A 14,436-nucleotide genomic window follows, 5' to 3' on the forward strand; every position below is an offset into this window, starting at 1 on the left:
AAAGGGCGGCAACGGGCAGAGACGGGCAACTTCAGACCTCATAATATAATTCTACCAGCGAAAAGGAAGGTAAATTTTTTTTCTTTCTTAATGAAAATCAACGCCCGCGTGTGTTTATAGGCCCTTGCCCACCATCACCGCCCTGACCCCGGGTCATTATTTCTGCTGGGAGGGCAGCACGGTACTCGAGAGCTACTTTGAAGCGTGCCAGCGCCGGCGGCGCCTTGTCCTGAAAAGGGGGATTTTTGTGCCCCCGCTCTCGCAGCCCCCCACGGAGCATCACGTTTGCGGGGACGGGGTGGGGAAGGGGGGCCCCTGCATCGCTCCCACCGCCAGAAAATCCCCCCCCCCTCCCCGGGGCGGGCGCGGAGTGTGTGTGTGTGGGGGGGGCAGAGCCGCTTTCTTTAAAAAACTCCTTCCTGGCAGCCAGGGGGTACAAAAAAATACTCCCCCAAAAGCTAAAATATTCCTCCCCCCGGCCCCCCGCCGGCCGCCCCGGCCCCGGCCCCGGCCCCGGCGGAGGAAATATTGCAATGCTGCGAGCTGACGTAAGGAGAGGAGAAGGAAAGGGCTACATTTCGGAGTGTTTATGAACAGGCTCGGTACTGTACTGTCACCAGGGGGCACGCAATAGAATGCATTTCGCCAAACATTTTGAATAATAATCATTTAACAACAACAACAACAAAAAAAAAGCCCCAGTCCGGTCGGCGCTCGCGGAGCCGGAGGAACCATGCAGCCAAACTTTGGGAAGCCCTTTATTATTTTCCTGACATTGCTCGCCCGCCCTTGAGGAGCCGTAATTGCATTATCTGATTTTTTTTTTTCCCCCTCTTTTTTTTTTTTTTCCTCCCCCCCTTCTTCCCCCCCCCCCCCCCCCCCCCCCCCCCTCTCCTCTCCCTTCTCCCCCCCCTCCCCGTCCCTCTTCGCCATCGCGAACCGGCGGCGGGCGGGAGGGAGCAGCCGCCGGAGCGACCCCGCGGCAGGAGCCGCCGCCAGCCCCGCTCGGCCGGGCGGCCAGCCCTGTTGTGGAGGGAGCTAAACATGGCGACGGTGCCCGTCTATTGCATCTGTAGGCTGCCCTACGACGTAACCCGCTTCATGATCGAGTGCGATGCCTGCAAGGACTGGTTCCACGGCAGGTAACACAAAGAGATCGGGGCCTCCCCCCCCCTTTCGCCGCGGTCCCGCCGCCTTTCGCCGCCGTTTCCCCGGCGGGGAGCGGCGCTGCCGGAGCCGCCGCCGTGTGCAGTTTTCCAACAGGCCTTTTTGGAGAGGAGGAGGAGGAGGAGCCACTCTGCCCCCGTCTCCCGCTCGCTCGCAACCCGTTGTATTTTTTTTTTGTGTGTGTGTGTATGTGTGTGTGTGTTTTGTTTTGTAAATTTTGCTGGATTCCCCGCACAAAGCTCCCCCCCCCCCCCCCCCCCCCCCGCCGGGGCTCCGGTGTCACCGGGCTGGGGGGGGGCCATTGTGCTTTCCTCGGGCAGGGACGGCGGGAGGGGAGGGCTCCCGCCGGCCGGCTGGGCGCTGGCAGGGCGGCGCGGCGGCGGGCTCCCCGGCCGGCATGTTGCGTGTCCCCTCGGCCGCACACCGCTCCCCTCAGCGGGACGGAGCCCGGGGCGGCGGGCAGGGGAGCCGGGAGGGGGGGCCGCGGCGGCGGAAGACGGGGCTCCGCCGCCCTGTCAGCGGGCTCCGGCGCCTGGCGCGGCGGGCCGGGCCGGCCTCCCGGACGGGGAGACGGGGGGGGCTGGGGGGGGGGGATTCCGGGCACCCCCCCGCCTCGGCCCTCGGCGGCTCCCCGGGGCGGCGGGAGCGGGGAGGAGCGGGGCGGGGGGCAGCCGGGGTGTTTCCCGGCTGACAGCGCTGCCATCGCCGCGCCAGCCCTGCGGCTTAACCCTTGGCGGGCCGGGCGGCGGGGAGCGCGGCGGGGCCCGGCCCGGCGCCCGCCCTGGCGGAGGGGAGGCGGGCGAGGGGAAGCCCCTCCGCGCCGGGAGAGCGCCTGCCCCGAGGCGGGGAGGGCCGGGCGGGGGAGACCCCGCTCGCCCAGAGCCCGCCCCTCAGCCCGGGCAGGGCACCCCCGCCCCACGGGGGAGGCGGCCGCCGGGGACCCCCGCCGCGCCTCACGCCGGGCTACGGGGCGGCCGCCCCCGACCACCCCCCGGCCGGGGCGGGCCGGCCCTGCCGCCGCCCAGGCGCCCGGGGTTGGGCCCTGCCGTAGCGGCGGCAGCCGCCGGGCGGGGGAAAGCGGCGGGGGAGGGGGAGGCTGAGCGGGGCGGGCCGGGGCGGAGGACTCCTCATTTCGGCTCGTTTCTCCCCAAACCGCCCTCACGGAGCGCCGGTGCGGCAGACAATGGGAGGGTTGGCCGCGCTGGAGTTACGGCGCAACTTCAGGAGCGCGTATTGTTATTTGCCTCCGCTGTGAGAAAGGGGGAAGTTGGTGGCCGGAGAGCCGAGAATATTAAAATTCACAGAATCACCCGGGAAGTCGCTTCAGCTGCGCCCTGCGGGTGCCGGGGGGCGGCGGCGGGGAAGGGGCCGCGCCCCCAGCGGGGGACCGGGGGTCTCTGAGGGGCCTGGGCGAGTCTCTGAGGGGTTTCTGCGGGGTCTGTGGGGGTCTCTGGGGGCCGTCAGCCGGGGCAGGCCCACAGAGCAGCCCAGCGGTCATGTTGCGCCCGTGGAGGAGGCTCAGGTGGCCGTGAGGGACAGTACCGGGGGTCCCGGCGGCGGAGGGGCCGGTGGAAGGGGAGGACAGCCGTGCCGGCAGGCTTCCCTTGTGTCGGTGTCGGGGAGGAGGGTGATGGAGCGTTAACCGGCTTTGCAGCGATTCTCCCATCAGTGATAAAAGTGTAAAAAGTGAAATTATAAATGCGGTAAATCACCTGGATGAGCGCTTTTTCTGACAGGCATTCAGTAAGGTTAAACTGTAACTCTTTAACCAGCGCCAGTAATTGCCCCGTGAGAGCAGGTGGAGGAGGTGAAGGCAGGAGGCACTGCCTGCTGCCCCTGCGCTTCACAGGTGCCCGGCCAGGCCCTGGTCAGCCGCACGTCTTCCCCAAACCTACCCCTGCCCACAAAAAACCCTGTGAAAGAAACTTCACTGTGACGTTAGGGATGATGTTCCGCTACTGAGTTAAAAAGCTGCATAGAAATGTGAAGCAAAAATACTATTTCCAGTGCTGGTGTTGGCGGTGGGGTGCTGTACACGTGTGGTTCTGGACTCGGGGCTTAGTGGCTGCTCGCTGGCCTGTGTCCATTAGGACTTAGGCACAAATGACAAGGTGGGGGATGATTTAGAGGCAGGAAAGAGGCTTCAAGTGTTGGGCACTTGAAACTTGGAAGGCTTAAGAACGCGAAAAAATTAAGATTTTCATGCAAAGTGCCGATAGAGCGGATTCGTGAAAAGCGAAACAGCAGAAGGAATTTAAGCTGCCTGCATATGGTGATGAATTTTGATTAAAACTGATGAAGAGAGATTAGGTGTATCTGATCAAGAAAATGATGGTTTTGTGGACAGCTTGGGGGCAATATCTCATGCATGCACACAGAAAGGTATTTCATTTTGTGGTATAAAGGGACGGAATTGAATTGTATCTCTGTCGCAGGGGTACCGTACCTTTTATGGTTAGCTCACGGTAGCATCCAGAGGTGGATTTTAAAGTAAAGAAAACTGAGGAGGAGGAGACTTCTCACCGCATCAGAACCTAAGATAATTGTTGTGGAGAAGTATGTTGAGTGATTTAGTAGAAAACAGCTTATGTATGTGCCTGCTTGCTTTTCTATGAGCAAAGAAATATTCCACAAAGAAAAATAAAAATCATGTGTCAGTTGTATAAAGTTGTCCCGTCTCCTAGACACGCAAAGCACTGGTAGTGTTCATGTTCATATAGAAATTGTACTGCAACCAAAAACGAGCAAGTGTGCGAAGCTGCACACCGCTGAGGAGGCTTGCCCAGTTTTTTAATCGTTTAATCATACTTATGTCTCTTTCTAACATGACATACAGTGTGCATTTCAGGAAAGAAAAGTGTCATTTCTATTTTGGTTTTGTGGAAGCAGATCAGGTGTTTTCGTGCTTCCTTTCTGGCGGTAGTTTCCAAATATTTAAAGAAATGTTTTTTATGGTTTTATTCACGTAGCAGTCAGAGTCTCCCTCGCATCTGAGGTTGGGTAACATCTCTGCGGCGACTTCTGTGGTTTCGATGGTAAATTCATATGATAAAAATATCAAAACGCATGTTAAACTTTTTTAACATTTAATAGGAAGAAAGAGTAAAGAATTTATCATCGTTAGCTCTGTTTCTTTCTTTCTGAAAGCTTTCGGAGGCCCTCTGTTACCACTCCCTCTGTTACCCATCATCAGAGACCCTTGGACACTGTTATGAAGTGTGTTGAGCTATGGAGCCACCAGTATGTTCACAGAATGCTGATTGTGACTTCTCGTTAAATTAAGTTTCAGTCATTTGCGTGTTTTCCTGAGCAGCTTGAAACAAGCGGCTTCAAGCTCTGTCTGGAGGGGATGGAGATGATCTTACAGGCAAAAGGAAAATAACCCTGAAGCAGACAGTGGGGTTGTTTGACTCCTCCGTTTGTGAAGGTCGTGCATTCGTTGGGTGTGGGTGTTTGGTCTAACGAAATCTCAAACACCTCAACTGCTTCTAGCCCTTTGCTTTGCTGTAAAAAGCCAACCTTGGTTCTCCGTGCTTTCCTGGCTCCTCCGTTGCTCTGTCATAGTACATCTGTGTTTTGTCCTCACCTCTTGGCTCTCCTGCTGTTGGGGCATCCTGGCGTTGTTCGGTGTGTGACCCAGCAGCGGGGCTGCGGGCAGGAGCAATAGCTGGGGCTGTCGGTGCCCCGCAGCCGTAAAGCCTGTTGGTACAGGAGATGGCTCTTTGTACTCGGGGCGAGCGAGGAGGAGGAGGAGGAGGATAGAGTTGCTCTTGTGCTGATGTATGAAGAAGGTGAGAATCAGGTAGTCACGCTGCTACCTCATCTGGAGGCTTGGCCCGACGAGTGGCTTTGTGCAGGCGGTGCTGCAGGCTGAAGGAGGTGCTGCCTGTGCCATGTACTGCGCAGGCTTGCTTTAAATAATGGGGGACAAGGTGGTTCACTGGCTTGGTGGAGCCGTTTGGCCAAAGCACGTTACACCCATGCTGCGTGAAGGGCTCTGCCTTCTCCTCTGCTCCTAGGGGATGGTGTTGGTCATGGTGGTTGAGGTCGTCTGTGGTTTAGGAGCTGCCTCTCTCAGGGACACCCTCTGTTCCTCAGCGCCTTTGCTGCAGCTGAGAGGTTGTGACTGGAAACTGCTGAGAGTTGGAAGAAGTCACATTTAACAACAAGTCTCTAAGTATCTCATCTATGTGGGCGTGTTCCAGAACCTAATATTCGAGGCAAGGCAAGTCCTTTTGTACAAGTTTGTTCAACTAGAAATCCATATTGGGTTATTTATTACAGCTGTAGGTGAAGGAAGGTAAATTATTTACTTCCTCTGCAGTGGATATTTTCTTATCAGTTCTCATAACATGCACCTGGTGGTGTAGGATGGGATTATACAATCGCTTGCTAAATAAAATAACAAGTATTTTTGTATTTATTTTTCTACCCCATCTATATTTAAAATTTGAAACTTATTGCCCCAGGCATAGCCGGAGCAAGTAACTTAGTAAAATTACAAAAGGTTTAGTTATCTAAAAGTAGTTCATGCAGTTACCGTAGCAGCGGAAAATTATGACGGATGTTAATCAAGGTGCCTCGATGCACAGAGCACACTCCATCCAGGTTAGGAGAAGCACTTGTCTATGATACTGCAAAACTAAAACCCCTGTGTATGGGGTTTATTCTCCTACTGGAGTGTTCGTCATTGTCCCTTTTAAAAATAGGTCTAGTTTTGCACGGCAGCGTCTAGTTCCTCTCTTCTACATAGGCTTATCACTGGCTGTGGCCAAATTTGGAAATTTGGGTAAAATTTTAAATGAGGATAATCCTAAAAATACAGTGCTGTTTGCCTTAGTATTATCACAGTGGAGGGAGTGACCGAGGTTAATTGTACTGTGCACAGAATGATTTCCTTTAGTTCGGACAGGAATGAGGTACGTAAGTTTTTCCAATAACCAAATATTTAAGATTATTTCCAGTTTTCCTGAGGAGTTACTCAACATTACAGCCGCAGTTATACTGTCAGATTGACAAGAGCGGCTATCGTGAATGAGCCATGCTAATGCCTACACCGGAATGCTTTCCTGGATGGATGCTCTGTTCCAACAAAAGTAGGAAACCAAATTGTTTAGAAATTATTTTATAGATATGCTGATTATTCTGGATAAAGTGGCAACATGGAGACTTCAGTGGGAATCGTTTGCCTTAGAAGGAAGACAACACAAACAAACCAAAACACTTAGTTTTTTAAAAAATATGAATTGTTAGTGTGGAATACGAAGAAGTTTTGAACTTCAGGTAAAAACTATTAAAATCCTTCTTGTCTTCAGGTTGAAATTGCTGTCATTTTAATCTTCTTTCAGTAACATAGTGTTATTTATTCTGGAAGTTGAAAACTGTTCAGAGAACTTAAGCTTTTTTAATTTCAGATCCATTTTACACCTTTTTAAAAATTCTTTTTAAATGTCCGGGGCTGCATCGAGGTAGAAACCCGTGGCACACTTGTCCCGAGACTGATGCTGCGTTGCTTTTTTTTTTTTGCCTTGTACTATGGTGTGAAATGATTAGCTACCTCTGAAACGATCCACATTTTAGCTCCGAAAAGATAAAACGTTATGGATAACAAGCGCAAATCATGTTTAATTAAAAAGGAAGAATTTGAAAAGGGGTACGAACTAACGAACGCTCCTCAGCACCCGTGGCTGGGCTGCGTTTGGTAAGCAGTCCTGCAAACACCCGGGTGCCTGTTAAGTTCAGTAGCAGTGGGACTGCACCCTTAGCGGGTGCTGGCTTTTAATCAGGAAAGTTAAAGCAACGTCCTTTTTCAGGCACAAAAAATCAGTTCGGCAAGCAACCAGGGGCTTGGTTACCCGGTGCTTTTTCTTATTGCTGAATAGCTCTGTAATGAAGGAAATGCATAAAAATGTCTTGAAAAAAATGATCAAAGCAGCGTAACTACGGAGGGGGAGAAACTGGTGAAGAGAAAAAGTGTTCTAGAATCGCTATAAGGCTTTCTAAACCCCATCGTCTTCAATATTACTTTAATATATTTTCTTCTTCCTGATCGATATATGTTTTAGGATGTATCTACGCAGAAAACGAAGGGTATTTTTCTAGCCTGGATGGCCGTCTCCGGTGTGGCAGCCTGTGACAATGCAAGCATGGGCTTTGGCCGTGGGACAGTTTGTAGGACTGCACAAGGACTCCCAGTAAATCCTTGGTGCCACCGCCCGGAGTTTAAAGTCAGCTTGGCTGTGCCCTCCTGAATTTGGGTTACTCTTTTGCACAGCGCTGAGGCAGTGCCGAGGCGTGCTCGGTGCCTGAGCGCTCTGCTGAGCCCGCCGGCCTTTTGTCCGGTGTGAACACAACGTCCTTTCACTGCCAAAAGCAAATGATCTTTTTTGCTCACAGCTTTATAAGCAAAATTTTATTACACTTCAAAAGTACATTCGACTGCGGGGTCACAGCAAATACCCCACTACTGGTGCTATGCTCTTATTACAGTATTATTCTGATGAACAAAACTCCCATCAGCTAATGGCAGTGACTTTCTAGTTGTAATGACTTATTTTCCTGTTCGTTAGAAATTTGAATATCTAAAATATTCCACAGTTCCCGAAAACGTTTTATTAAGTGTGGTTTGTGGCATTGAAAGTATCATTTAAAGGTGCATCGCAGCAGCGCTAGAAGCTTTTTTGTGATAGAGGTGAGCTAACTCCTTGAAATCAACAGGATTTTTTCATAGTAACTGTTTTATGCATCTTATCTGTGGCTGGGAACACCGTAACGTGAGTGTATATTAGAACCTCTTCTACTTGCTGAGCGATAGGAATCCTTTGTAGTAATTCTAGTAAATCTAGTAATTCCTTTCTAGATTTGTATTTGAAAACAGTAAGCCTGCGCACAGTCTATTTTAGGGCATTATGCACAATCTATTTTGGGATGTTACCTAGCTGTTTGTTGCATCTCAATACCTTCCACACAGAATATGTTGGCAATAACAAGGATTTTTAGCAAATTTCACAAAGTCTCTCATGTGAACTCGTTCCTGAGGTGTTTGTCCCCTGCTCCACGTAATGGCTGAGAAACTCAACCCCTTCTGAAGAACGCTCTCTGAGGGACAGTGGTGTCCCCGGGACCGTGCTCGCTGGGACTGTGGTGTGGTGACAGTGACACTCGCTCTGCTGGAGCTGGTTGTTCTCCAGAGCTGGGATCCCAGCCCAGGGTGCATCCAGGGTGCCGAGGGATGGTTTTCTCACCGTCTTGGAGAGCGCAACCCTCTTTGTGTTGAGCTCGCCTGGCCCTTTGGTAGAGCTGGTGGAAGAGGCTGCCAAGGTGTGAAGAATACCCAGCCAGGAGTCCACGGAGGAATTCCCTCTTTGCTTCTTTGCAGGCACATCCCCAAAAAACGATGGGTGCTGGTCCTTGGATGAGGCCGTGGCTTAGTGACGTGCTTACAGACCCGAGCACCGAGTGCTGCACTGCAGTGCTTACGTGCTTAAGGTTGCACAGCTACCTGGCGTGGGTCTCTAATGGGATGTTTGGCAATTTTTAGTATTTTATCCATTAGTTTTAGCAAGTAGTTGAGCATAAAGCTAACCAATAGTGTATTTTGACAGGGAAAAAAAATCAGAATCGTAGAAACAAAAATATTTTTAAATTTTGTATTTGCAGTTGTTAATCTGATAATCTAGAGACATGTAAGGGCAACTGGAGTTACAGTTGCCTGTATGTTTTTATTGCATTGCTTGTGGATTTCATTGTGTTTTCCTCTATTAGCAACAAATATACTACATTTACTCTCAGGGAGAGCATTTTTCCTTCAAGTTTTCACCTGGCAGACTGAAAGGCTGTAACAAGTGGGGGAAAAAAAAAGTGAGGTATTTCTGCTAGGAGTCATTAGTTGTGATTCTTTGTCAAACCTCCTTTTTTTGCTGTTAACGTCTCAGTGGAAGGTGATAGAAATGTGAAAATTGGCAGGAACACTGTTCCTATGTCATCTGTGCCATTCATTGGTCTGGAAAAGCTGGATTTGATATGGCTAAATTATAATGATTTTAAAAAGCCCTGGTTACGACATACCCGTTATTTAAAAAAATAATCTTCCTGTGCTCCTTTGGCACAGTGACACCATGTCTGCACTCTGTGTGGGCGGCAGAGTGATCTGGGTGACCAGATGATATTTTTGCTTTTCATGGGAATTGCACATGGAGTACGACGATGATAGTATGCGGTTGTGATTGTTGGTGTGTATAAAAATGCACTCATTAACTGTGAGCCATGTGGATGTGATTTACCCTTTCAGCTCGGACCCACATTGTTGCTGCTGCGGTGCAGAACAGTATCTCATTGTACGTGCCTCGCGCTGGGCACCGCGCAGCCCCCTGCCCTCTGATGCCAGATCCCACAAAGGCTGCAAATGGTTTTCATTATGTTTTTGGACGAACGCAGAATAACGTGGGAGCACATGAAACAGCCAGTGATCATTATTCAGGAATACAATCCCCATAGCCAGCATATAAGCGATATTTAATCCCTTCTATTGAACATCTCACCAAAGTTTCTGGATTGGGGCAGGAGGGGGAAGTGAAGGGGCTTAGACTTCTGTTGCTGTTTGGCCTGTTGAGACAAGGAGAGTGTCTCCTGGATCACCGTGCTATCCATTTGTGATTTTCTTTCTCTCCATTTGAGATCTCTAAATACCCTTAAATACAATTGCAGCAGTTGCTAAGGAATGTAAAATTAGACTGTATCTAATGTACTTTTAATTTTTTTTAGCTAACGTGCAGTTCATTGGCTGGAATTAATTGGGAGCAGGACCACTTGAACATCTAGCTCCTTACAGACTACGAACTCCTATCCAAGAAATATTTCTTGTGGAATTAAAGAATGCTGTTGTGGTGAGGAATCCTGCCGGATACCTGAATGAATACTAATGGAGTGTTTTTTCCATGGTCACTTCAGAAATCAAAGTCTCTGAAGTACCATCAAAAGTAGCAAGACCCAGAGGATGACCAAATAGCCTAAGGCTATTCCTGCTGTGCATAATCTAGCTAGAAAAGAAGTCTGTAGGCGACCTCTCGGCAGCAGTCTGGGCTTGCTCATTCCTGCCCTTTGTGTATGAAACACTAAAGCTTGTACTCTACATTTAGGTGCTGACTAGGGGTTAATCATTCTAAAGACTTGACTAATTTCTGATCTAGAGACAAGGCCTCTTAGTTAAGCTTTACTCTTGAGAGCCATAAAGATGGTAGAGTATGTTAGAGAACATCTGAGAAAGATGACACTGTCCCACATGACATCCTTATCTCTAAACTGGAGAGACATGGATTTGACAGATGAACCATTCGGTGGGTAAGGAGTTGGCTGGATGGTTGTACTCAGTTGCAGTCAATGGCTCAGTGACAAACTGGAAACCAGTGACGAGTGGTGTTCCTCAGGGGTCAGTACTGGGACCGGTGCTGTTTAACATCTTTGTCGGTGACATGGACAGTGGGATGGAGCGCACCCTCAGCAAGTTTGCTGACGACACCAAGCTGTGTGGCACAGTCGACACGCTGGAGGGAAGGGATGCCATCCAGAGGGACCTGGACAGGCTGGAGAGGTGGGCCCGGGCAAACCTCATGAAGTTCAACAAGGTCAAGTGCAAGGTCCTGCACGCGGGACAGGGCAATCCCAGGCACAAATCCAGGCTGGGTGGAGAATGGCTTGAGAGCAGCCCTGAGGAGAAGGACTTGGGGCTGTTGGTGGACGAGAAGCTCAACATGAGCCGGCAATGCGCGCTTGCAGCCCAGAAAGCCAACCGCATCCTGGGCTGCATCCCCAGCAGCGTGGGCAGCAGGGCGAGGGGGGGGATTTAGATGAGATCTGAGGAAGAAATTCTTTGCTGTGAGGGTGGTGAGCCCCTGGCCCAGGCTGCCCAGAGAAGCTGTGGCTGTCCCATCCCTGGAGGGGTTCAAGGCCAGGTTGGACGGGGCTTGGAGCAACCTGGGCTGGTGGGAGGTGTCCCTGCCCAGGGGAACTAGATGATCTTTAAGGTCCCTTCCAAACCAAACCATTCTATGATTCTACGATCAGTCTATGGGATGCCATTTTCTTACAGCTGAATGCGGGACTTTTGTTCTAAAATGGGTGAGTTTAGCTGCTTGAGGAGATCTTGAAACACTCAGGCTTGTTCTGAGAAGAACCTATGAATTTTAATGTCAAATTTAACGTCAAAAATGGTGCTTGAAAGTATTCTGAACTTTTACGTAGATCATCAACCAACTTTTTTTGATCAGAACAAACACATCAACCAAGTGAAAGCATATGTACTCCTGAGGAAAAGTCAACAAATACACTAGAGAGTCATACCAATGATTTATTTTTTCATTATTGGAAATATCACGTGTATTTCCTATCTCAGTTTGCTTATTTTCAGTTTCCAGGTGTTGTTATTTTGTTAGTTGAGTTGAAGAGCCTTCTTTCTCAGTCAGATTTTTCCATCACCGTTTTGATGTCCTCCTCCTGAGAGAGTCACCTTCTTTAATTGTGAGATTGTTGTTCGTTTGAGTTCTGCTGAGAAGGTAGTGGAACATTTCTTCTACAGTCCAATAAATGTGCTTAATTTTCTAGTTCTGTATAGAGAGTTTCTAATGTTTTACCGTATTTCAGGGAATATTTTTTCATGTGTCTTCCACTCAACAACAAATCGTGTTGGGTTTAGTCACGGCCGTGGTGTGACTGTAGCAGAGCTACAGCCCAAGAGCTGTCAGGGGTTGTCGGCTGTGGGAACAGCTCACGAGCAGTTCTGCAGGAGAGGGTGGTCAGGCTGAGCAGCTATCGTGACTCTAAGGCCATACCCCACTGTCTGTGGTTTTCAGGTGTAAAATACTGTGCTCGTTGGGAAACATTATCTACTGTTACTGCTACAGGGCTTCACGTTCTAAACTCAGTCTGGGTGGTTGTGTTTAAGAGAGGGTAAAACTATATGATGAAACTTCAAAATACAGCAGGGCATTAAATATGCTATAGGAGAATAATCCTTCCCCAGCCTTGCAAAAGGCAAGCTGGAATGGTGAAGGTGAAATGTCTCTCAAATGCTTGCTTATTTTATGAGAGTCCTGTGTAAACAATCCTCTAGGTTTTCAAAGAATTATGTGAAATGATGTATTTAACTTCTTTAGAGCCTTGGTTATTCATTCAGCAGCGTGTGTCCTGACGTACCGTGCCTTCTGCCCTGACTTTATCTCCCAGTTTACGCTTTATAAACAATATCAGAAATAGGAGTTTTTTCATCCACAGCTGCATCTCACCCTGCAGTATTATTCACAGTCCCCTGCAGTTTTACTCCCACGTCTTCAGGCGATCCGAGATCACTAAGGACATCCCTGTATTCATCGAAACGTGACCGTTCCTTCCACGGCACCTGTAGCTTCTTTGCCTATACCGTCTTCGGACCGTCTCTGTGTGTTCTGTAGAATTGCAGAGCATAAAGATGCTCTGGATTTAAAGTTGCTGTGTAAATTCTTATAGTCAGAACTCTGCGTTAAATACTTGACATTTATATTTTTGGACATAGTGGTTAAACACAGAGATTAATACAGAGGACAGAGATGGACTGCAAGCTTTCATTACTGGCTTTGCTCCTCCTTTTCCTCACGTGTTTTTGTCAAGTCATTTAACCTCTCTCTGGCTGGGTTTGGTGTAACTCTCTCATGCATGCACATTAATTAACACATTAATATTTTACATGTGATACGTAGCATAATGAAGAAAATGAATAGCTTATCTGTAGAAGAGGGAGTGAAAGTTGTTCTGGGAGACAGAGTGAGAGGAGGAGCGGGAGGGTCCGGTAGCCGTGCCGTGGTCCGTGTCGGATGGATTTCCCATCCCGAGGGCTGCCTGAGCCCTTCAGCCGCCTCCACCTCCGAATTTGCTGTTCAGGCGTCCCCTCCGCTCCCTTCCTGCCCGGCGCTGGGCGGCAAATCTGCGCCAGCGACCTTTGCAGCACTGCTGCTGGGTGGGAGCCCAGCAAACTTGCAATTGCTGGAGTCTTCCCCTGTTGTTTGGTGCCTTAAAGACAATTATTTCTTTATGGCAGAACGTGTGTCTTGAACATACTGCGCTCCAGTGCAGCTTGGCAGTGGTGTGGCCTAGCAGATAGGTGACAATCCGCTGTGAATTTTCTGTCAGAATATTTAGCTCTCGTTACGTGTGCTATTTGAATCAACAAATCTGGGGACAAGTTGCGGTTTCTGGGATGCTGCTGTCAGAAATGCAGGCAATGTCATTTGCTCGCTCTTCTGGAGTTTTTTGGGTTTCGTTTTGGGTTTCGTTTTTTTCTCAGCAAAAGTTGCCTGATTTTACTTCTGGCGTAACTGGGAGGTTTGGGTTTGTTCAGCTGTGTTTTCCTCCTGCGTGCTCACTGCTCACGGGAACTGAGAAGAAATTTGTGGGCTGGTTCGCAGGTGATGTGCAGTGATTTTATTCTTATTATTTTGCAGCTGAATGCGGTCCATTGTCCTTGTTGGATACCGTGGATATTAATACAAAGTAGATGTTTGTGTTTCAGATTGACTTTTGATGTTTGCAAACTGTATCCTGTGGGGAGTAGGTAAGAAAATCGGTGCCCACAGGGGGTTATCGTAGCCCTCCAGACAACCCATGAGTTCAAACGTGCAGCGCGGCTGTGAGGAAACGGTGTAAAGCTCAGTCCTGCGCCAGTGCGTTACTGGCAGAGTGCTCCGGTCCCGCTCACAAACTGGGGCTGCTCTTAACTCTCACCAGCTGCCCACAGCAGCCAAGGACGGCTTGAGTGCTGGGAGATGGCAACTGTGTGTGCCTTGCTGGGGGGGCCCTGGAGTGGTCCTGGGGGGAGATGCTCTCGATGCCTGTTCAGGGGCCACCACGGGCACGGCTCGGAGCTGGGCAGGGGGCAGGAGGGGGACTGGGGCAGAACAAGCAGCCTGGGGAGAGAAACAAAGCTGTCACACTGTGTGTATAGCTCATCTGCAAGGTGACTGCTGGGCTGCTCACTGGCTCTCCAACTACTTAAGTCTCACATATAATTTCTATCACTTTTTATAACACTGCTAGATTTCTCCATTTTTTAAAAAATTTTGAAATTTCTGAAATTTTGGGCAGGATCTGTTGATCTGCTGGAGGGTCGGAAGGCTCTACAGAGGGATCTGCACAGGCTGGATGGATGGGCCGAGGCCAATGGTGTGAGGTTCAGCAAGGCCAAGTGCCGGGTGCTGCACTTGGGTCACCAGAACCCCATGCAGCGTTACAGGCTTGGGGCAG

The 14,436-nt window shown here is 49.8% G+C and overlaps 1 protein-coding gene across 4 annotated transcripts in view; it reads left to right on the forward strand.

Moving 5' to 3' along the window:
• The first annotated feature begins 563 nt into the window (after positions 1–563).
• The window catches only part of PHF2 (PHD finger protein 2), a 92,068-nt gene continuing 78,195 nt past the window's right edge, over positions 564–14,436 (forward strand). For 3 of the 4 annotated variants that reach the window (XM_063347766.1, XM_063347769.1, XM_063347768.1), the window contains exon 1: positions 917–1,142. In XM_063347766.1, coding sequence (XP_063203836.1) covers positions 1,045–1,142 — 98 coding nt within the window. In that variant the 5' untranslated portion in view covers positions 917–1,044. Of the gene's footprint in view, positions 800–916; positions 1,143–14,436 lie in introns of those variants that run through there. The other variant, XM_063347767.1, reaches the window with a different exon arrangement.

The sequence above is a fragment of the Chroicocephalus ridibundus genome, chromosome 10, assembly GCF_963924245.1.
Source record: "Chroicocephalus ridibundus chromosome 10, bChrRid1.1, whole genome shotgun sequence".
NCBI classification, from domain to species: Eukaryota; Metazoa; Chordata; class Aves; order Charadriiformes; family Laridae; genus Chroicocephalus; species Chroicocephalus ridibundus.